This window comes from Hylobates moloch, unplaced genomic scaffold (assembly GCF_009828535.3).
Source record: "Hylobates moloch isolate HMO894 unplaced genomic scaffold, HMol_V3 SCAFFOLD_1, whole genome shotgun sequence".
Taxonomy (NCBI): domain Eukaryota; kingdom Metazoa; phylum Chordata; class Mammalia; order Primates; family Hylobatidae; genus Hylobates; species Hylobates moloch.
The window spans coordinates 84,875,326-84,898,659 of NW_026652276.1; the positions used below are offsets into that span (position 1 = coordinate 84,875,326).

The window sequence follows — 23,334 nt, forward strand, 5'->3', positions numbered from 1 at the left end:
GCCCCATATTGTTCACTTCAAGGCTCATTGGTTGTTCTACTCACCCCACCCTTTTTGAATATTTATTACTTGAATCAAACTAAGAAAGATCTTTGGACTATTTCCTAGAGATTCACAGCTCCCAGGGATATCGTAATTAAATGCACATTCCTTCAAACTAGGCATCATTTTTAAAACCCAGATTTGCAGAGGGATTCAGGATACATTTTAATTTAGAAACTAAAGCTTAGCAACATTTGTGAAATATGTAAAGTGCCCGTTGAAATACTGCTATGGCAGTATAAAGGGTGAGCACACTCCTTAGGCCCATTGACTTCTGTATTTTTGAAAAGTTTCTCTAAGTGTGTTTATACTGATACATGTATGGTGAATGCTGCCTGGAGTGCTTCTTCAATAGTGGATATAAAGTTTATATAGAATTTAACTCTGTATAGGATAGTGTTGGCCACCTTATGGCTATTGGATTAGGTCTGGCTCATAGGAAGGCCATTGCCAAAATTTATTTCTATTTTAGCACTGCCAATTTAGTATTTAAATGAGTCAAGTTGTCTGCAAATAATGATTTGACAGTTGTCCAAAGCTTCAAAGCTTTGCTTCCGTGGTGTGGTGGTGATGTTCCATCTCAAAATTTTTTCAGTTTCTGTAGTTGATTTCTCACTTTTGCTTACCCATCGGGTCCTAGTCATCACTTAATCCTCCTCACCTCAGCTGTCAGCTTTCCCTTTCCAATTCATCTCTCCACTTGGAGTTATCTTCCACTGGGGAGCAGAGATCATTCTGTTCGTGTCTTTGATGGCTCCCAAATTTCCTGCAACACTTGTGACTGGTATTCAAGACTCCCTGGTTTGGGGCTCCCAGGAATCACTTAACCATCCTTTACAAGTATGCCCCATTCAGTTACTACTAATACTGACCATTCCTTGAGATCGCCACAAACATTTAGGTCTCACTGTCCTTCCTCAGGTTGCTGTTGATCACTCAGTATCCCTTTCACATCCTCCAACCATTCCTTCCTCCGTCAAAACCTCTTGGCCCCTTTTAGTTTTGCCCAGTGGAATTAATTGTGCTTTTCTGCATTCTCTCACTTGGTACCTCTGCTCTAACTCTTACCACACACTGCCTTGTGTTGCAGCTAAATGTCTATGCGTAACAAGGATAGCAACAGTAGTAACAACAAACATGAAATGGATCATTACTACACGGTAACCATGGGTGCATTATGTGCATTTTGTTATGGAATCTTCACCATGACCATAAGAGGATAGATACTCTCATTTTCCCAGTTTTAAATGTTGAGGTAACCAATATACAGAGAGGTTAAATAGTGGAGGTGGGAATTACACTAGGCAGCCTAACTCTTAACCACAGTTTTATACTCAAAACCCAAACATTCTATAAAAGTACTCTAGAATCGTGAAGCAAATGTAGTTATATAATTCACGCTTAAGAGATAAACAGTTAAAAAAAAAAGCCCTGCTTATTTAAAAGTAATTTTTTCCTGATGGTCTAGAGCATAATTAATGGGACAGATAAAATTCTTCCCTAAGACCTAAGGGGCTTAGTGAAGGTGAGATAATAAAAATGTATTCGTTTATTATTTATTTATTTAATCAGAAGCTCCTTTTTCTTGGGGGAGGAAATCAGTAGAGGCTACACAGATATATAACAGTAATATAATTTCTTTTGAGTGGTGCTGTTAGAGTTTGGGGTATTTTTTAAGAAAATCATTAAAGATTAGTATTATTTGGTTCAAACTGTTAAAGCAGAAACATTTTCTTTATTAAGAATAACTAATGTCCAAGAACACATTTTGATGCATATTGTGGCCAGCTAAGGGTTCCAAGAGAAGCAGCTTCAAGGGGAAAAAGCAGACTGGGGAGCAGAGAAGGAGGGGGAGACTCAGGGCTGGCCATAGGAATAGGCTTAGAGGAAGAGAGAGAAAGAAGTAGAGGGTGAAGATGCTAAAATGTTATTCAGTTTGCTTTGCATATGTCCCATAGGTGAAAATGTGAAATTATTTTTTCTCTGAGTAGAAATCAGTTTGTTTGGGGACAGTATGGCATAGTCAGTAAGAGTCTGGGTTCTAGAATCAGACCTACAGGAACCTAATATCAATGATGTGATCTACTTACTTCGTGTGGTTTTTGGAGGATCGCGTATAAAGTTCCAGGCACGCAGTACTCAATAATTATTAGCTGCTTCTGTTGTGGTTGCCGATGATGATGATGACCAAATACGGGAGCTTTCTTGGCTCACAGAGCCTTCCTATGCAAGGTATCAGGACAGCTAGCACCAAATTCAGAGTTGATAGCAACTTAAATAGCTGTGTGATCCTTGGCATCTCCCAGCACCAACTTTATTATCTGTAAAATGAGCATAATGATGTCTTTCTTACCAGCTTGTTGAGAAAAATCTCATGAGAAAATATATGTGAAAGTGACATAAATTTTATATAAAGTACTATGCAAGTATAAAGCATTTTAATGTATTTTCTCTTACATTTTCATAAGTCATTTAATTCTTCCTCAAGCCATATCCGTCTTAAAAAATTTTTTTTCTCACCTCTTTTTAAGTCCCAAACTTCACTGTCTACCAGCATGGTTCATATATGTGAGAATAATCCTAGAAAGGCACCTCTGTAGCAGAAAAGGCAAGCACACGTCACAATTTATTTCATAAGATACGAAGTGCCCCTAACTTCCAGACAGTCTTCTGCATGCTCAAAAGTTCCCTCCAGATGTCTAGAAAAATCTCTTCCGGGCTGATCGCGATGTCTCATGCCTGTGAATCCCAGCACTTTGGGAGGCCAAGGCGGGTGGATCACCTGAAGGTCAGGAGTTTGAGACCAGCCTGGCCAACATGGGGAAACCTCATCTCTACTTAAAATATATAAAAAATTAGCCAGGTGTGATGGTGGGCCCCTGTAGTCCCAGCTACTCAGGAGGCTGAGGCAGGAGAATTGCTGGAACTCAGGAGGCGGAGGTTACAGTGAACCGAGATTGCACCATAGCACTCCAGCCTGGGCAACAAGAGTGAAACTTCGTCTCAAAAAAAAAAAAAAGAAAAAAGAAAGAAAAAGAAAAATCTCCTCCAACCTCTTCATCCACATTTGTCAGTCTCTCACTTTACTTCAAGACCAGTTGAGTTGCCACTTCCTAATGGAAGCCTATTGTAACGTCTAGTCTGAATTACTATAATTTCTTGCTCTGGGCTCATGTTGCCCTTTGAAGATATAGTACTTTTCACATGTTATTGTAATGTTTTCGTTTTTACATCTGTCTTCTTTAGCCAGCAAACACTAACATCTTGGTTTTTCTGTGTGTGACTGACAGCATCATAAATGCTCATATTTGGTTGGTTTCTTTTTTTATTTCGTGAATCAGTCAATCATTTAATGTAAACTCACCCCCTTTATTTTATATCTGAGCAGACATAGGCTAGGGAGCCTAATTGAGTTGCCCAGTATTAGACAAGTAAATCACAGGCAGTGTCAGGACTAGAATACAGTACTCAGGTTTTAGATTTGATGTTCTTTTAGGATGGTTGATGAATGGTCTGTTCCTAAAATAGCAACATGCTGAAGGGCTTGGCACTATCATTATTGGTGAGCACAAAGATATTGTTGCTATCTGAATCTTAAGGAATGTAAAATATTTTTTAAAGTATTACTTATAATGAGATGAATATGAAATTTTCCTATTAGCAGTGCCCTTTTAAGGAATAAATGCTATTATTTTTCTCTGTTGATGCTTCTGTAAACCCCCTCTTAGGGCAATTGGTCAGTTTAATTACTTTTTGTTACAGACGACATTTACTGTGTAGGTCGCTGTTTCTAAATACTTTTAAGTTATAGTGTGGAATCCTCATGTGTATTAATTTTGTTCTTGCTCTCTCCAGGTTTCATTGCTTCAGACATGACATCAAGACACTCCAGTACCCAGCTGTGGTTAATTACACATTATCATGAAATGGGATCGTTGTACGACTATCTTCAGCTTACTACTCTGGATACAGTTAGCTGCCTTCGAATAGTGCTGTCCATAGCTAGTGGTCTTGCACATTTGCACATAGAGATATTTGGGACCCAAGGGAAACCAGCCATTGCTCATCGAGATTTAAAGAGCAAAAATATTCTGGTTAAGAAGAATGGACAGTGTTGCATAGCAGATTTGGGTACATTTCTAAAAATATTTTTTTATTAGGAGTTTTATTTTTGTTTCAATGGTTAGATGAGTTGCATCTCTCCCCCCCAACATGTTATGCAAAATTTCAAACATGCAGAAAAGTTGAACGTTTACAATGAACACGTTTATACCCACCACATAGATTCTCACATTTACATTTTACTATCCTTAAGCATTATTACGTATTTATTCATCTATTCATCTCCCCATCCATCAGTCCATCTCAACCTTTGATAGAGTTGAAAGTAAATTGCAGACAAAAGAATTCTTTCTTCTGTTGATTTCAGCATGTACACTAGTATATCATTGACAAGAATGCATTATTTGCTTTTTCTTTTTTCAGGTAAAATTTATATACTGTGAGATATACAAATCTTAAGAGTTTTGACAAATGTTGTAAAACCCAAATCCCTGTCGAGATACAGAGTTTCCCATTACTCTTGACAGTTACCTCAGGCTCATTCAGTCAGTCCGTGCCACACCCCACCTCAGAAGTAACCAGTACTGTTGGATTCTGATTTCACAAACCTTCACATAAAGTAGATGCACAATAAATACTCTATAGAATTAGTTTGTCTTAAAAGTGGTCTCTAAAATAATTTTGTAACCAAGGCAAAAGAATCAAGTTAAGAAATAGGAAAATAATCCCTAAACTGATTCCTCCTTTCCCTGTTAGGATAGCTCATTCTTATGGTGTTAGAATAGTACTCAGTAGCTTTAGTTGCATTATAAATAAGAGTATTTTCATTTATAGTGGCATTTTATATAAAACCATGTTCTTCTTGGATTCCTAGAATATTGGCTGAATAATTGTGCTAATGAGAATTCAGGGCCCTCTACTTGATTAAACATGGTTTATATGATATTCATATTATTGCAATTATTGTTAGACTCATAAAGGTTTAGACAAGAATAGCTTTAATTATGTAAATAACAAAGTTTATTTTTGTTTGTTTTTAAACATAAGGGATTTGACATGTTAGGAAAATTTATTTCCTTTGAATCCCTGTAAAGCCTTTGCTTTTACATTGAGAAATTACTTTACAATGTTTCCCAAGTAGGAGAAGAAAGATTTTAGGATAAGCATTGAAAGAGCACGGCCTAAAGTTTTTTGCAGGCATTTTTAGTTGTGGTGTAGAGGACTTTTATGGCTTATTCCATGGCTCTTAGAGCCAGGGCGATTTGGGTTTAAATTCTGGCTTTCTCAATTACCCTGTATTTTTGTGCAAGTCTATTTATCTATTTACCTGGCCCAAGTGCTGACACTGCTTTCACTCAGTGAGACAGGGACAGTGAGGGCGAAGGCGGGTGGGGTTGGGAGTTAGCCAAGAGGAACTCCAGGGCTTGACACTGTGCCCTGTACTTCTGCATTGTTAGAAACTTTCATAACAGTGTGATCGTGGCCGGGCGCGGTGGCTCACGCCTGTAATCCCAGCACTTTGGGAGGCCGAGGCGGAAGGATCACTTGAGGTCAGGAGTTCAAGATGAGCCTGGCGAATGTGGTGAAACCCCGTCTCTACTAAAAATACAAACAAAAGAAAAATAATAATAATAATAGCCAGGCTTGGTGGCCTGTGTCTGGAATCTCAGCTACTGGGGAGGCTGAGGCAGGAGAATTGCTTGAACCCAGGAGGTGGAGGTTGCAGTGAGCCGAGGTCGCACTATTGCACTCCAGCCTAGGCGACAGAGCGAGACTCGGTCTAAAAAAAAAAAAAAAAAAAATAGTGTGATCATATATTACTCATGTAACTAAAAAATAAGTCCACCTCACAGGATTCTGGTAAGGCCCAGAAGTATTATAAATGTCTGGTAAATAATAAGGATTCAAGTTGTAGCTTCTGTTATAATCCAGTGGTCTGGGAAGGGTGGACAAATCGAGGTGGCTCTTGGTTTTGGTTTATGGGACTTGGTAGGGAAGGACTTGAGGGGAACTTTGCAGTAAGTCCAGCTAATTAATTCTTCAACTACATTTCTTTTGGCTTATAACCTTCCAATTAGATATATGGGTTTGTATAAAAATCTGTTAAGGAGTTATTATTCAGGATATGGTAAACAATGCAGTACAGGAAACAACTCTTGTAAGACCATAATTTGTATATAACTTTGCAGTATATACCTAGCAATTAAGGATCATGTATTAGAAATAGTGTTCTATGATTAATCCTGCAAAAAGGGCAGTATTATATTGATTAATTGATTGAGAGAGGATCTTATTCTGTTGCCCAGGCTGATCATAGGTCACTGCAGCCTCAATGTACTGGGCTTAAGCGATCTTCCTGCCTCAGCGTTCCAAAATAGCTGGGACTACAGGTGTGTACCACCACACCTGGCTAACTTTTTTTTGTTCTTAGTAGAGATGAGGTCTCACTATGTTGCTCAGGCTGATCTTGAACACCTGAGCTCAAGTGACAATCCCATCTCGGCCTCCCAAAATGTTGAGATTACAGATATGAGCCACTGTGCCTCGTCTGTTTTTCTAACTTTTTATTATTAAAAAATTCAGATGTTATAATGATCACTTAAATCCCGAACACCTAGATTCAAAAATTGTTAAAACTTTGCCATGTTTGCTTTATCAATCTGTGACTGTGTATATTTTTGCCAGTCCATTTGAAAATAAAGTGTTACAGGCATCACAACACTTTACCCCCTCAATACTTCAAAATTCATCCCTTGAAAATACTTAAAAATGCATCTTCTTCATAATCAGTTTATCGTATCTACAGATTATTGATAATTCTCTAGTATCATTTTATATTCATTTTCAGATATTTTCAGTTTTTTCAAAGAAGAACTCAGCCAAAGTTTACAAATTGCATCTGGTTGTTTTGTCATATTTAGTGTAAAAATTACTTATTACTAAGAACAAATCACCTATAAAATTTAGCATCTTAAAACAACACAGATTTGTTATCTCACACAGTCCCTTGAGGGTCAGGAATCTTGGAGTGACTTAGCAGTGTGGTTCTGGCCCAGGGTCTCGTGGAGGTTGCAATCATCTGAACACTCAACCAGAGCTGGAGTTTCCAACTCTATGACGACACCCTTACAGCCATGATTGGCAGCAGGTCTCAGCTCCTTGTAGGGGGACCTCTCCACAGGGCTGCTTGAGTGTCTTTATAACATGGTGCATGGTGAGCTGAGGGACAAACAGGAAGCCTTTTATAATTTTATAACATCTTTTATATCCTAACTGTGAAGATACCACTGTCACTTATGCCATATTCTATTCAATAGTCCAGCATACACTCAAGGGATGGGGAATTATGCGTCACCTGGAGATCCTAGCAGTGGTGGCTTTAAAATATGTCCACAAGTTCTTTGAAGCTTCTCCCATCTTCAGAATATCTCCATGTTCTATTTAACTTGCACCTTTTAAATATTCTGATATTTTAACTGGTTCTGCAAATGGTGGAGGGGCGTACAGTAGTCCCCTCTTTTCCGTGGGAAATACGTTCCAAATACTCCCAGTGGATTCCTGAAACTCCGGATAGTACCAGATTCTATATATACTATGTTTTTTCCTATTACATACCTATTATAGTTTAATTTATAAATTAGGTACAGTAAAAGATGAACATTAATAACATAATAAAATGGAACAATGATAGCAGTATGCTATAATAAAATTTATGTGAATATGGTCTCTCTCTCAAAATAATTGTACTGTACTTACCTATTTTTGGACTGTAGTTGACTGCGGGTAACTGAAGGGTAAGGGGGGGACTATTGCATAGGATTTGGGAAATGTTCACAGTGTCCATAGAATCTTGGGGTTGATTATAAAAATAGGTGAAAGAGGAACCTGTCTGTTTTAGTCTAATGCAGTTGCCAGTATCTTTGCTAATTATTAAGGATGAAATAAGGTGTGCTAGCTCCCTGATGTTATATGAAATTGTCATCCCCCACATCCAAAGCCGTGGAGTGGAAGGTGAAGCATTCTCTGTAGATGGCTTGAGAGATCACCAAGGGATATTTGCATTGCAGTGGCTTACAGGGACTGCTTCCTCCAATTTGGCACTTTTCATTACAACAAATGTTATAGGAATCATTTTCAGTCAGTCTGCATATGCATCAATCACATAAAATCCACAAATAAAGCATGCATGTATCTGTCTCCCCACTGGCCAGTGAAGAAAGCCTGTCTCCCTAATTGACTGAGGAATTCTGGAATGAGTCATGGTTTAAGAAAGGATTTGACACTTTGGGAGGCCAAGGCAGGCGGATCACGAGGTCAGGAGATCGAGAACATCCTGGCAAACATGGTGAAACCCCGTCTCTACTAAAAATACAAGAAATTAGCCAGGCGAGGTGGCGGGCGCCTGTAGTCCCAGCTACGAGGGAGGCTGAGGCAGGAGAATGGCTTGAACCGCCGGGGGAGAGGCCGGAGCGCCGCCCACGCGCGCCACAACTTATAAAAAAAAAAAAAAAAAAAGAAATCATTTGAAAGCCATTTAACCTGAGAGTTGTGCTTTCAATTGAGGTCCAGTTAAATGCTGTTTCCATGATTCTAGAGAAAGGCCTGTGGGTTTGGTCAGCATTGTTGCTCAGATAAGCAGCTCTTCCTTTAGGAATAAAGCAGTGCTTATAGCAATCTGCCCTTTATGTAGTGATAAATTACTTTAAATGCTGTATCTCACACTGTTGGAAATTTGTGTTTGGAGACTAGTGAGAGCAGTGGTGAAGCATGAGAGCTTAATTTGCTTCTTGTTAAGCCACTTAGAGGCTCACGTTTAACATGTGAGCCTGTTTTCCTGTGGACTTCAAACACAAGCCACATTGGTTTAGTGCATTGGTCTACCATTTACCCAAAACTTTTTGTCTCTTTGAGGTTCATATATTAACCTGATAGCCTCAGAATGTTTCTGACATTTAGTCCCTTTTCTGCTCTCACCCCAGAAATAATCACAAAGGGCATTCTAGGGATCATTGTGAGTGTATCGCAACAGTGACCCTGGATCCACAAGAGGACACTTTTGATTGGGGTTGGTTTAAAATCCTTCAGCAGCCTCTTATGAGAAAGGAAGTGGGTTGATTACATTGTTATCTTCTTCCTTTCAGGCCTGGCAGTCATGCATTCCCAGAGCACCAATCAGCTTGATGTGGGGAACAATCCCCGTGTGGGCACCAAACGCTACATGGCCCCCGAAGTTCTAGATGAAACCATCCAGGTGGATTGTTTCGATTCTTATAAGAGGGTCGATATTTGGGCCTTTGGACTTGTTTTGTGGGAAGTGGCCAGGCGGATGGTGAGCAATGGTAGGTATCTAATCTAATACAATATTGTCTTAATCCAAGTTTTCTTGATCCAGCTACCTTTAAAAGGGCCGAAGGGACTATTGAAATCACATTGTTCTTTGAATCATACGTGTCAAGTTATAGGCATTCATATTTGATTTATGGCTGGTAGATGGAGTGTAATGGCTTTTATGTTTGAAATATACCACAGTAAGTGATGGTTGGAAAACAGTACTTCTGGAAGAGAACAGCCATTCCTTGGTTTTTCTTTGGATTTGTTCCATATTTCTTTTCTTTTAAATTTTTAAAATTGATACATAATACTTGCATTTATGGGTACATGTGATATTTTGATAAATGTATGTAATATGTAGTGCTCAAATCAGGGCATTTAGGCTGTACATCACCCTGAACATTTATCTTTGTGTTGGGAACATTTCAAATAGTCTCTTCTAGCTATTTTGAAATATATAGTATATTATTGTCAACTGTAGTCATGCTACTGTGCTATGGAACATTAGAACCTATTTTTTCCATCCAGCTCTGTGTTTATACCCATTAACCAACGTCTTTTCATCCCACTGCCATCCTCACCCCTATTCCCCAACCTTCTCAGCTTCTGGTAACTATCATTCTACTCTCTACCACCATGAGATCAACTTTTTTAGCTCCCACATATGAGTGATAACTGGCTGTATTTATCTTTCTGTACCTGACTGATTTCATTTAACGTAATGTCCTCCAGTTCCATCCATGCTGCTGCAAATGACAGGATTTCATTCTTTTTTTATGGCTGAATACTATTCTATTAATGTATATTTACCACATGTTCTTTATCCATTCATCCATTGATAGCTCTTAGGTTGATTCCATATCTTGTATATTGAGAAGAGTGTTACAATAAATATGGAAATGTAGCTATCCCTTTGATATACTGATTTTCTTTGTTTTGGATAAATACCCAGTAGTGAGATTGCTGGATCTTATGGTAGCTGTATTTTTAGTTTTCTGAGAAATCTCTATACTGTTTTCTATAATGATCCTATTATTTTATATTCTCACCAACAGTGTATAAGAGTTCACTTTTCTCTGCATTCTCACCAGCATTTGTTATTTTTTGTCTTTTTGATAGTAGTCACTCTAATTGGGGTAAGATGATATCTCATTGTGGTTTTAATTTGCATTTCTCTGATGATTAGTGATGTTGAGAGTTTTTTCATATACCAGGTGGTCATTTATATGACTTCTTTTGAGAAATGTCTATTGAGATCCTTTGCTCATATTTTAATAAAATTATTTTTGTTGTTGTCATTGAGTCGTTTGAGTTCCTTGTATATTCTAGATATTAGCCTCCTGTCAGATGAATAGTTTGCAGGTATTTTCTCCCATTCTACAGGTTGTCTTTTGCTCTATTGATTGTTTCCTTTGTTGTATAGAAGCTTTTAAGTTTAATATAATCTTTTTTTTTTTTTTTTTTTTTTTTTTTTGAGAGAGAGTCTCGCTGTGTCACCCAGGCTGGAGTGCAGTGGCACCATCTCGGCTGACTGCAACCTCCACCTCTGGGGTTCAAGCTTCCTGTGTAGCTGGGATTACAGGCGTGTGCCACCACACCCAGCCAATTTTTTGTATTTTTAGTGGAGACAGGGATTCACCATGTTGGCCAGGCTAGTCTCAAACTCCAGACCTCGTGATCCGCCTACCTCGGCCTCCCAGAGTGCTGGGATTACAGGTGTGAGCCACCACACCTGGCCGAGTTGATTTTCTTATATGGTAGGAGATAGGAGTCTGATTTCATTCTTCTGCATATGGCTATCCGGTTCTCCCAGCATCATTTATTGAAGAGGGTATCCTTTCCCCAAATTATGTTCTTGGTGCCCGTGTTGAAAATCATTTGGCTGTAAATATGTGGATTTATTTCTGGTTTCACTATTCTGTTCTGTTAGTTTATGTGTCTGTTTTTATACCAATACCATGCTGTTTTGGCTACTATAATTTCATGTAATATATTTTGAAGTCAGGTAGTGTGATGCCTCCAGCTTTGCTCTTTTTGCTCAGTATTGCTTTGGCTTATTTGGAGTCTTTTGTGTATTCATACAAATTTTAAGGATTGTTTTCTCTCTTTCTATGAAGAATGTCATTTGTATTTTGATAGAGTTTGCATTGAATCTAGACTGCTTTGGGTAGTATGGTCATTTCAACAATATTTATTCCTCCAGTTCATGAGCATGGGATGTCTTTCTATTTGTTTGTGTCCTCTTCAACTTTTTTCATTAGTAGTTTTTCTTATAGAGGTTTTTTACCTCATTGGTTAAATTAATTCTTAGATTTTTTTTTTTTGGTAGCCATTGTAAATGGGATTGCCTTCTTGATTTCTTTTTCAGCCGGTTTCTTATTAGTATATAGAAACAGTACTGATTTTCGTGTGTTGATTTTTGTACCTGTAACTTTACTGAACTTACCAGTTCTAAGATATTTTGGTGAATTTTAGGTTTTTCTAGATAAAAGATTATGTCACCGGCAAAGAGGGACAATTTGACTTCCCTTTTTCCATACTGAATGTATTTTATTTATTTGTCTTGCTTGATTGCTGTGGCTAGGACTTCTAGTACTATTTTGAATAAGAATGGTGAAAGTAGGCATTCTTGTCTTGTTCCAGTTCTTAGAGAAAAGGCTTTCAGCTTTTCCCCATTCAGTATAAATTTACCTGTGAGTTTGTTGCATATGGCCCTTATTATGTTGAAGTATGTATATTCCTTCTATACCTGCTTTGTTGAGAGTTTATATCATGAAGGGATGTTGAATAGATGCAGAACTTTTTCTGCATCTATTGAGATGATGATAAGGTTTTTGTCTTTGATTCTGTTGATGTGATGTATCACATTAATTGATTTGCATATGTTGAACCTTCCTTGCATCCCAAGAATAAATCCCACTTGATCATGATGTGTTATCTTTTTGATGTGTTGTTGGATTCAGTTTGCCTGTGTTGTGTTTAAGATTTTTGCATCTATGTTCATTAGGGATATTGGCCTGTAGTTTTCTTTTTTTGTTGTGGTTTCCTTGTCTGGTTTGGCATCAGGGTAATTCTGGACTCAGAATGAGTTAGGGCAATTCAGTCCTCTTCAATTTTTTGGAATAGTTTGAGAAGAATTGCTGTTAGTTCTATTTAAGTTTGGAAGAATTCAGCAGTAAAGCCATTCAGTCCTGAGGTTTTCTTTGTGGGGATACTTTTTATTACTGACTCCATCTTGTTATTCATAGTCTGTTCAGTTTTCAAATTTTCTTTTGGTTCCATCTTGGTAGATTATATCCATTTCCTTTAGGTTTTCCAATTTGTTTTCTAATAATTTCTGATGATTTTTGTATTCTTGTGGTGTCAGCTGTAATATCTTCTTTTTTGTTTCTGATTTTATTTACTTGAGTCTTCTCTCCCTGTTTCTTGGTTAGCGTAGTTAACAGTTTATCAGTTTTGTTTACCTTTCCAACAAACTAACTTTTTATTTCATTAATCCTTTGTATGATTACTTTTTGGTCTCTATTTTGTTTAGTTTTGCTATGACCTTTCTTATTCTATTAATTTTGGGTTTGATTTGTTCTTGCTTTTCTAGTCCTTGAAGCCCATCTTTAGATTGTTTATTTGGAATCTTTCAACTTTTCTGATGTAGGTATTTATTGCTACAGACTTCCCTGTTACCACTTCTTTTGTTGTATCCCTTTGGCTTTGGTATGTTATGTTTCCGTTTTTATTTGTTTCAAGAATTTTTTTATTTCCTTCTTAATTTCTTCATTGACCCAGTGGTTGTTCAGGAGCATGTTTTTAAATTTCCATGTGTTTGTACAGTTTCCAGAGTTTCTCTTGTTATTGATTTCTAGTTTTATTCCATTTGTTGAGACTTGTTTTGTGGCCTAACATATGGTCTATTCATGTGCTGATGAGAATAATGTGTATTCTGTAGCTGTTGGATAAAATGTTCTGTAAATGCCTGTTAGGTCTATTTGGTCTAAAGTACATTTTAAATCCAATGTTTCTTGGATTTTCTGTCTAGATGATCTGTTCAGTGCTAAGAGTAGGATGTTGAAGTCCCCAACTATTATTGTTTTGGAGTCTATTTGTCTCTTTAGGTTTAATAGTATTTGCTTTGTATAAAAATGCTCCAGTGTTGGGGGCATATATACCTAGAATCGTGATATTCTCTCTCCTTTTATCATTATACAGTTGACCTTGCACATCGCAGGTGTGAACTGCATGATTTTTTCAACCACACGTGAACAACAACAACAAAAATACAGTATTTGTGGGATGCAAAACTGAGTATATAGAGGGCCTACTTTTTGTATCTGTGGGTTTCACAGGACCAACTGTGGTATTGAGTATGTATGTATTTTGGTTTAGACTGGGGTCCTGGAACCAATCTTCTGTGTAAACTGAGGGACCACAGTGTACTGACCTTTTATGGTCTCTTTTTACAGTTTTTGGCTTAATATCTGTTTTATCTGATAGAAGTATAGCTACTTCTGCTTGCTTTTGGTTTTCATTTGCATGGAATATCTTTTTTTATCCCTTCACTTTCAGTCTATATGTGCCTTTACAGGTGAGGTGGGTTTCTTGTAGACATCATGTAGTTGGGTCTTGTTTTTAATCTATTTAACCAGTCTATATTTTTTAACTGGAGGGATTTAATCTGTTTACATTCAAAATTATTATTTATAGGTGAGGACTTATTTCTGCCTTTTTGTTAATCATGTTCTGGTTGTTTTGTATATCCTTCATTTCTTCTTTTACTGTTTGTGTTTTTGTGTGTGTGTGTTTGTATATTTTCTCCTTAAATTTGAATTTTTTCTCTTTCTTATTTTTGTGTCTGCTCTAGCAGTGTTTTATGCTTTCATGTCTTTTTTTGATGGCATATATCACCCAGATATAGTATTTCCTTATGTGTTTCTTGTAGAGCCAGTCTAGTGATGATAAATTCCCTCAGTTTTTGCTTATCTGGGAAATACCTTATTTTTCCTTCATTTAGAAAGGATAGCTTTGTGTTGAGTATAGTATTTGTGGCTGACAGTTTTGTTTTTTCTTTCAACATTTGAATATGTCATCCCATTCTCTCTTGGCCCATGAGATTTCCAGTGAGAAATCCACTGTTAGTCTGATGGAAGTCTTTTATATATGACTTGATGCTTTTCTCTTCCTGTTTTTAGAATTTTCTCTTTGTCATTGACTTTAAAAGTTTGACTATAATGTGCCTTGGACAATACCGTTTTGGGCTGAATCTTTTTGGGAATCTTTGAGCTTCCTATATGTGGATGTCTATACATCTCTTGAAAGATGTGGGAAATTTCAGCTTTTTTGGTGGGGGTAGGGATAAGTTTTCTATGCCTTTGCCCATTTATTTTCCTTCTGGAAAACCCAAAATTTGAATATTTGGTTGTATAATGATGTCACATATATCATGTAGGCTTTGTTCATTCCTCTTTGGTCGAGTGTTTGTTTGTTTGACTGGTTATTTCAAAAGACATGTTTTCAAGTTCAGAAATCTTTCTTCTGATTGATTTAGTCTCTGGATTGCATTTTTAAATTTCCATTCAGGTTGCTGTGAGTGCCATTAATTCATTCTTTTTTATGGGTGAGTAGTATTCTATTTTTTATATATATATATATATATAAAATATGTGTAGATAGATAGATAGATAGATAGATAGACAGATAAGATATCTCACAATTTCTTATCCACTTGCTGATTCATGGGCATTTGGGCTAGTTCCATATTTTTGCAATTGCAAACTGTGCTGCTGTAAATGTGTGTGGAAGTATCTTCTTTGTATAGTGACTTCTTTTCCTCTGGGTACTCAGTAGTGGAATTGCTGAATCAAATTGTAGTTCTACTTTTAGTTCTTTAAGGAATCTCCACAGTGTTTTCTGTAGTGCTTGTACTAGTTTACATTCCCACTAGCAGTGTAGAAGTGTTTCCTTTGCGCCGCATCCACGCCAACATCTGTTATTTTTTGATTTTTTGATTATGGCCATTCTTGCGTGAGTAAGTTGGTATCACATTGTGGTTTTGATTTGCATTTCCCTGAGCATTAGAGATGTTGAGTATTTTTAAAATATGTTCGTTGACCATTTGTATATCTTCTTTTGAGAATTGTCTATTCATGTCCTTAGCCCACTTTTTGATGAAGTTGTTTTTTTCTTGCTAATTTGTTTGAGTTCCTTATAGATTCTGAATAATAGTCCTTTGTCAGATGTATAGATTGTGAAGATTTTCTCCCACTCTGTGGGGTGTCTGTTTACCCTGCTGACTGTTCCTTTTGCTGTGCAGAAGCTGTTTAGTTTAATTAAGTCCCACCTATTTATCTTCGTTTTTATTGCATTTGCTTTTGGGTTCTTGGTCATGAAGTCTTTTCCTAAGCCAGTGTCTAAAGGGTTTTTCCAGTGTTATCTTCTAGAATGTTTATGTTTCAGATCTTAGATTTAAGTCCTTGATCCATCTTAAGTTGATTTTTATATAAGGTGAAGGATGAGGATCCAGTTTCATTCTCCTACGTGGGGCTTGCCAGTTATCCCAGCACCATTTGTTGAATAGGACATCCTTCCCCACTTTATGTTTTTGTTTGCTGTGTCAAAGATCAGTTGGCTGTTAGGTATTTGGGTTTATTTCTGGGTTCTCTATTCTGTTCCATTGGTCTGTGTGCCTATTTTTATACCAGTACCATGCTGTTTTGGTGACTATGGCCTTACAGTATAGTTTGAAGTCAGGTAATATATTATTTCCAGATATTTTCCTTTTGCTTAGTCTTGCTTTGGCTATGCAGGCTGTTTTTTTGGTTCCATATAAATTTTAGGATTGCTTTTTCTTGTTCTGTGAAGAATGACGGTGGTATTTTTATGGGAATTTCATTGAATTTGTAGATTGCTTTTGGCATTATGGTCACTTTCACAATATTGATTCTACCCATCCATGAGCATGGGATATGTTTCCATTCGTTTGTGTCATCTATGATTTCTTTCAGCAGTGTCTTATAGTTTTCCTTGTAGAGGTCTTCCGCTTCCTTGGTTAGGTATATTCCTAAGTATCGTATCGTATCGTATCGTATCGTATCGTATTTTTGCAGCTGTTGTAAAAGGGATTGAGTTCTTGATTTGATTCTCAGCTTGGTTGCTGTTGGTGTATAGCAGAACTATTGATCTGTGTACGTTAATTTTGCACCCAGAAACTTTGGTAAGTTCTTTTATCAGTTATAGGAGCTTTTTGGAGGAGTCTTTAGGGTTTTCTAGGTATACGGTTATAGCATCAGCAAACAGTGACAGTTAGACTTCCTCTTTACCAATTTGCATGCCCTTTATTTCTTTGTCTTGTCTAATTGCTCTGGCTAGGACTTCCAGTATTATGTTGAATAGAAGTGGTGAGAGTGGACATCCTTATCTTGTTACAATTCTCAGAGGGAATGCTTTCAACTTTTTCCCTGTTCAGTATAATGTTGGCTGTAGGTTTGTCATAGATGACTTTTATTACATTGAGGTATGTTCCTTGTATGCCAATTTTGCTAAGGGTTTTAATCATGAAGGGATGATGGATTTTATCAAATGCTTTTTCTGCATCTATTGAGATCATGTGATTTTTGTGTTTATTTCTGTTTATGTGGTGTATCACATTTATTGACTTGCATATGTTAAACCATCCCTGCATCCCTGGTATGAAACCCACTTGATCATGGTGGATTATTTTTTTGATATGGTGTGGGACTTGGTTAGCTAGTGTTTTGTTAAGGATGTTTGCATCTATGTTCATCAGAGATATTGGTCTGTACTTTTCTTTTTTTGTTATGTTCTTTCCTGGTTTTGGTATTAGGGTGATACTGGCTTTATAGAATGATTTAGAGAAGATTCTTTCTCTATCTTGCAGAATATTGTCAGTAAGATTGGTACCAATTCTTCTTTGAATGTCTGATAGAATTCAGCTGTGAATTCATCTGGTCCTGGACTTTTTTTCCATTGGTAATTTTTTCAATTACCATTTCAATCTTGCTGCTTGTTATTGGTTGTTCAGGGTTTCTAATTCTTCCTGGTTTAAGCTAGGAGGGTTGTATATTTCCAGGAATTTATCTATCTCCTCTAGGTTTTCTAGTTTATGCATGTTAAGGTATTATAGTAGCCTTGAATGATCTTTTGTATTTCTGTGGTGTTGGTTGTAGTATTTCCCATTTCATTTCTAATTGAGCTTATTTGGATCTTCTCTCTTCTCTTCTTGGTTAATCTTGCTAATGGTCTATCACTTTTATTTATCTTTTCAGAGAACCAGCTTTTTGTTTCATTTATCCTTTGTATTTTTTGTTTCAATTTCATTTAGTTCTGCTCTGATCTTGGTTATTTCTTTCCTTCTGCTGGGTTTGAGTTTGGTTTGTTCTTGTTTCTCTGGTTCCTTGAGGTGTGGCCTTAGATTGCCTATTTGTGCTCTTTCAGATGTTTTGATGTATGCATTTTAAGGCTATGAACTTTCCTCTTAGCACTGCCTTTGCTGTATTCCAGAGGTTTTGTTAGGTTGTGTCACTATTATCATTCAGTTCAAAGAAATGTTTAATTTACATCTTGATATCATTGTTGACCCAGTGATCATTTTGGAGCAGGCAATTTAATTTCCATCTATTTGCATGGTTTTGAAGGTTCCTTTTGGAGTTGATTTCCAATTTTATTTCACTGTGGTCTGAGAGAATACTTGATGTAATTTCAGTTTTCTTTAGTTTATTGAGACTTGTTTTGTGACCTATCATATGGTCTATCTTGGAGAAAGTTCCCTGCGTTGATGAATAGAATGTATATTCTGTGGTTGTTGGGTGAATGTTCTGTAAATACCTGTTAAGTCCATTTGTTCTAGGGTATAGTTTAAATCCAGTGTTTCTTTCTTGTCTTTCTGTCTTGACCTGTCTAGTGCTGTTAGTGGAGTATTGAAGTCCCCCACTATTATTGTGTTGCGCTCTATCTCATTTCTTAGGTCTAGTAATAATTGTTTTATAAATTTACTAGCTCCAGTGTTAGGTGCATATATATTTAGGATTGTGATATTTTCCTGCTGGACAAGGCTTTTTTTCTTTTTTGAGATGGAGTCTCGCTCTGTCGCCCAGGCTGGAGTACAGTGATGTGATCTTGGCTCACTGCAACCTCCACCTCCCAGATTCAAGCGATTCTCCTGCCTCAGCCAGCTGAGTAGCTGGGATTAGAGGAGCCCACCACCACGCCCAGCTAATTTTTGTATTTTTAGGAGAGATGGGGTTTCACCATTTTGGCCAGGCCGGTCTCAAACTCCTGACCTCGTGATCTGCCCGCCTCGGCCTCCCAAAGTGTTGGGATTACAGGCGTGAACCACCACGCCCGGTTGGCAAGGCCTTTTATCTTTATTTAGTGTTCCTCTTGTCTTTTTTAAATGATGTCGCTTTAAAGTTTGTTTTGAGGTGGTGCTTTCAGGAGAGCATTAGCTGTGGACACCCTGCTTGCTATTGGTGTCCATTTGCATGGAATATCTTTTCAACTCCTTTACCTTAAGTTTATTTGAGTCCTTATGTGTTAGGTGAGTCTCTTGAAGGCAGCAGATAGTTGCTTGGTGAATTCTTATCTATTCTGCAATTCTGTATCTTTTCAGTGGAGCATTTAGGCCATTTACATTCAACGTTAGTATTGAGATATGAGATGCTATTCCTATTCATCATGCTGTTGCCTGAATACCTTGGTTTTTAAAAAATGCATTTATGGTATTTTTTTGTTTTATAGGTCCCATGAGATTCATGCTTTAAAGAGGTTCCGTTTTGATGCGTTTCCAGGATTTGTTTCAAGATTTAGAGCTCCTTTTAGAAGTTCTTGTTAGTACTGGCTTGGTAGTAGCGAATTCTGTCAGCATTTGTTTATCTGAAAAAGACCGAATCTTTCCTTCATGTATCAATCTTAGTTTCAAGGGATACAAAATTCTTGGCTCAAAATTGTTTTGTTTAAGGAGGCTGAAGATAGGGCCCCAATCCCTTCTAGCTTGTGGGGTCTCTGCTGAGAAATCTTCTGTTAATCTGATAGGTCTTGTATCATTTTTTGAATTTCCTTAAGTTGGACTTCACCTTTCTCTGGTGCCTCCTTGATTAGCTTAATAATCGACCTTCTGAATTCTTTTTCTGGCAGTTCACGGATTTCTTCTTCTTGGTTTGGATCCAGTGCTGGTGTGAGATAGTGTGATTTTTGGAGGTTGTTAAGAACCTTGTTTTGTCTTATTACTAGAATTGTTTTTCTGATTCCTTCTCATTTGGATAGGCTATGTCAGAGGGAAGGTCTGGGGCTCAAGGCTGCTGTTCAGATTCTTTTGTCCCACAGGGTGCTCTCTTTATGTAGTACTACTCTCCCCCTTTTCCTAGGGATGTGGCTTTCTGAGATCCGAACTGTAGTGATTATTATTTCTCTTCTGGATCTAGCCACCCACACAGGGCTACCAGTATCCAGGGTGGTATTGGGGTGTGTCTGCACAGAGTCCTGTGATGTGACCTGTCTTCAGGTCTCTCAACCATGGATACCGGCACCTGCTGTGGTGGATGTGGCAGGGGAGTGAAATGGACTCTGTGAGGGTCCTTAGTTGTAGTTGTTTGATGTGCAGGTTGGCCTCCTGCCAGGAGGTGGTGCTTTCAGGAGAGCATTAGCTGTGGTAGTATAGGGGAGGATCAGGTGGTGGGCAGGGCCATAGAACTCCCAAGAGAATATGACCTTTATCTTCAGCTACCAGGATGAGTAGAGAAAGACCATCAGATAGGGGCAGGGTTAGGCATGTCTGAGCTCAGACTCTCCTTGGGTGGGGCTTGCTGTGGCTGCTGTGGGGAATGGGGTTGTGGTTCCCATGTCAATGGAGTTATGTTCCCAGCATTATGGCTGCCTCTGCTGTGTCATGCAGGTTGTCAGGGAAGTAGGGGAAAGCCAGCAGTTACAGGCCTTACCCAGTTCCCACCAACCCAAAAGGCCTGTCTCACTCCCACCATGCTCCCCACCCCCTCAACAGTACCAAGTTTGTTTCCAGGCAGTGGGCCAGCAGGGCTGAGAACTTGCTCCAGGCTACCAGCTTCCCGGCAGAGAAAGCAAGCAGGGCTTGCACGCCTTCCCACCTGTCACGTCTGGACACCGGATTCATGCCCTCCCCTGAGTTCGGGCAAGGAAACTTTGCATTTGGTTAGAATTTTTACAAAGTTCAGCTGGAGGTTTCCATCTCGCTGTGGTCTTTTCCCAGTTCCTCCGGCAGCGCTTCCCAAGGACCGCTGTAAGACAAGTCAGAAATGGCTTCCCTGGGGACCAAGAGAGCCCATAGGGCATTTGCCGCTGCTTCCTGTGCCCTTGTATTTCATTCAGCTGTCTAAAATGTCTCAGCTCCAGGTAAGGTCAAATCCTTCTTCCATAATCTGGACCTTCAGGTTCCCTAGTGAGGGTGTGTGTTTGGGGGTGGACAGTCAGTCCTCCTTTCCCACTTTCACAGTTTGGGCACTCAGAGTATTTGGGCTGTCTCCAGGTCCTGCAGGAGCAATCCACTTCCTTCAAAGGGTCCATTGATTCTTTCAGCTTTCCTGGTATATTCCTGGAGTAGTTATTGGAGCAAAGGTTTATGGTGCGAGTCTCCACACGTTGCTCTGTCCATCTGAGTGGGAGCTGCAATTTAGTCATGCCTCCTATCTGCCGTCTTTTCCTCAACCTCTGTTTGATTTTTTTTTTAATGATACCTATTTCTTTGTTGAATTTGCCACAGATCGTGAATTGTTTTTCCAATTTCTTTGTGTATTTTTAACCTATGTTCTCTTATATCTAACTGAGTTTCTTTAATATTATTTTGAATTTGTTTTCAGGCATTTTACCTATTTTTTCTTCATTGGAATCTGTTGCTGGAGACTTACTGTGTTCCTTTACTGTATCATGTTTCCTTGTTTTTTTTTTTTCATGTTCTTTGTGTCTTTATGTTGATATCAGCACATCTAGTATAACCTTTGTTTCTCCCAGTTTTATGGTTTGGTTTTTGTAGGGAAAGACTGTTTCCTATATTGGGTTGGTAGGGTGCTTTGGTTTTGATTCTGGGTAGGTTCACTAGTGTAGTATCCATATGATTACTTCAGCTGTAATTGGCATCAGTGGTGTCTGTGAGTCCTTTTTGGTTTAGGCTGAAATTAATGGAGGCTGTGGTGAGGGTTTTCTTGGGATGGGGATGCCAGGAAGACTGGTCCTTGGGCACAAGTGGTTGTGGCAGCAAGCCAGGCATGCTGGTCCTCTGCTCCTGGGTGGCATATGTGAGCACCGATGGAATTGAATCCAATGGACTCATCCTTGTGTCTCCAGTCATCTTGCTCAGGGGCCAGCGGTGGCAGCAGTGGTAGACAGGCTGGTCATCAGGCTTCTGGGTGGCATGTGTGGCATTGATGATGGCAGTAGTGGAATGGGCCAGCCATTGGGCCTCCAGGCAGCAAGCTTGTGTAACAGCCAACTGGGAAGGCCAGTCGCCAGGTCCCCAGGAGGCATGCGCAGGCTCCAGTGGTGACCAGCAGGGCAGGTCACTCCCTAGGCTGTCAGGTGATGTGTGTGCAGGTGCTAGCAGGCTGGGCGGGCTCATCCTCAATCCCCCAGAAGGTATACACACACACCAGTGGTGGCAGCGGGCTGAGCAGACAATCCCTAGGCCCCCAGATGATGCACATGGGCCCTGACAGGGGCAGCACTGGGTGGGTGCTTTTTAAAGCACTGGGAGGCTCAGGCCTCCCATTGGTGCACATGGGTGCAGGCTGTGGTGGGTGGAGCAAGTTGATCCCTAGACCCTTCGAAGTTGTGCTTAGGCACTGCAAGTGGTGACTGTTGGTGGAGGAAGCCTTTCTTCAGACCTCCAGATGGCATGCTTGGGCCCTAGAGGTGAGTAGGGCAGGCCTGTTTTCAGAGCCCCGTGATTGTGCCTATGGACACCAGGGATAGTAGGTGGACTGGTCCGTATTTCATTCTTGTCTTTCTCCATCTTCCTATTTTACCTTTCTTCCCACCCTCCTTCCTTTTTTGCTCTTCTCACAAGGGAGTTTTAACTTCAGGAGAATGATCAAGTGAATCTAAGGGTGAATTCTGCTATTTTTTAGGTATTTTTTGACTTGTTAAGTTTGGATTGTTGAGAAAAGGCTCAGTTTTTGCACTCAGAAGTCACTTATTTATAATGAGCAGACTGTACCTACTGAACGAGTCAAATTTAAATGCAGGAAGCCCTGGATAGATGGCCTGTGTTGATCTGTTTATAAGTAGTTTTATTAAATGGTGATGCCTTAGCAGTTAAAGAAGCACTTGTCAATCATTTTTAACCTGCGTCGCCTACAGTGCACTCTCACCCTTGCCTTTCATATACCCAAATCAGCCACAAATATACTGTTGAACTTTACTTTAAGTACATTGTATTCTGAAAGCACTAAGTATATACTCTTTCAAATTGGGCATGCCCCAACTACCCACAAAGTGGTTTTTATAGCAGAATCCCTTGAATTAACTAGATGAACCTCTTCATATCTTCACAACTGAAAATCTTATTTCACAGAGCATGTGTCTGAAACTATTCCAGGAAAACAGAAGAAAATGCCATATATTTAGATTAATGTTCATTTCCAAAAGATGCTTTACATTTTAGCCTCCTGTGACCCATTGGAGTCCTGGATTAGAAGAAATGATGCATGAAGTCTCTAATAGCTGTTTTCCATTCCACGTTCCACTGATGTTTTCTCCTAAGGATTGAGGTTTGTGGGCAATCATAATTTTCATGAATAGCACAGCCAGAGATGAGGACTTTCTGTGAGGTAGTGGAATTGGGGTAATTTATATAGTTTTAGTGTACAATAATTAAAATTGGCATGCCTTTAGGTGGCTTTTTTCCTAATAGCAGAGTGGATCTGC

At 38.8% G+C, this 23,334-nt stretch overlaps 1 protein-coding gene across 3 annotated transcripts in view; it reads left to right on the forward strand.

The window, feature by feature from the left end:
* Positions 1 to 23,334, forward strand: part of ACVR1 (activin A receptor type 1) — a 147,433-nt gene that overhangs the window by 111,661 nt on the left and 12,438 nt on the right. For all 3 annotated transcript variants that reach the window (XM_032755659.2, XM_032755662.2, XM_032755660.2), the window contains exons 8-9: positions 3,898 to 4,173; positions 9,246 to 9,443. In XM_032755659.2, the coding sequence (XP_032611550.1) occupies positions 3,898 to 4,173; positions 9,246 to 9,443 (474 nt within the window). The remainder of the gene's footprint in view (positions 1 to 3,897; positions 4,174 to 9,245; positions 9,444 to 23,334) is intronic.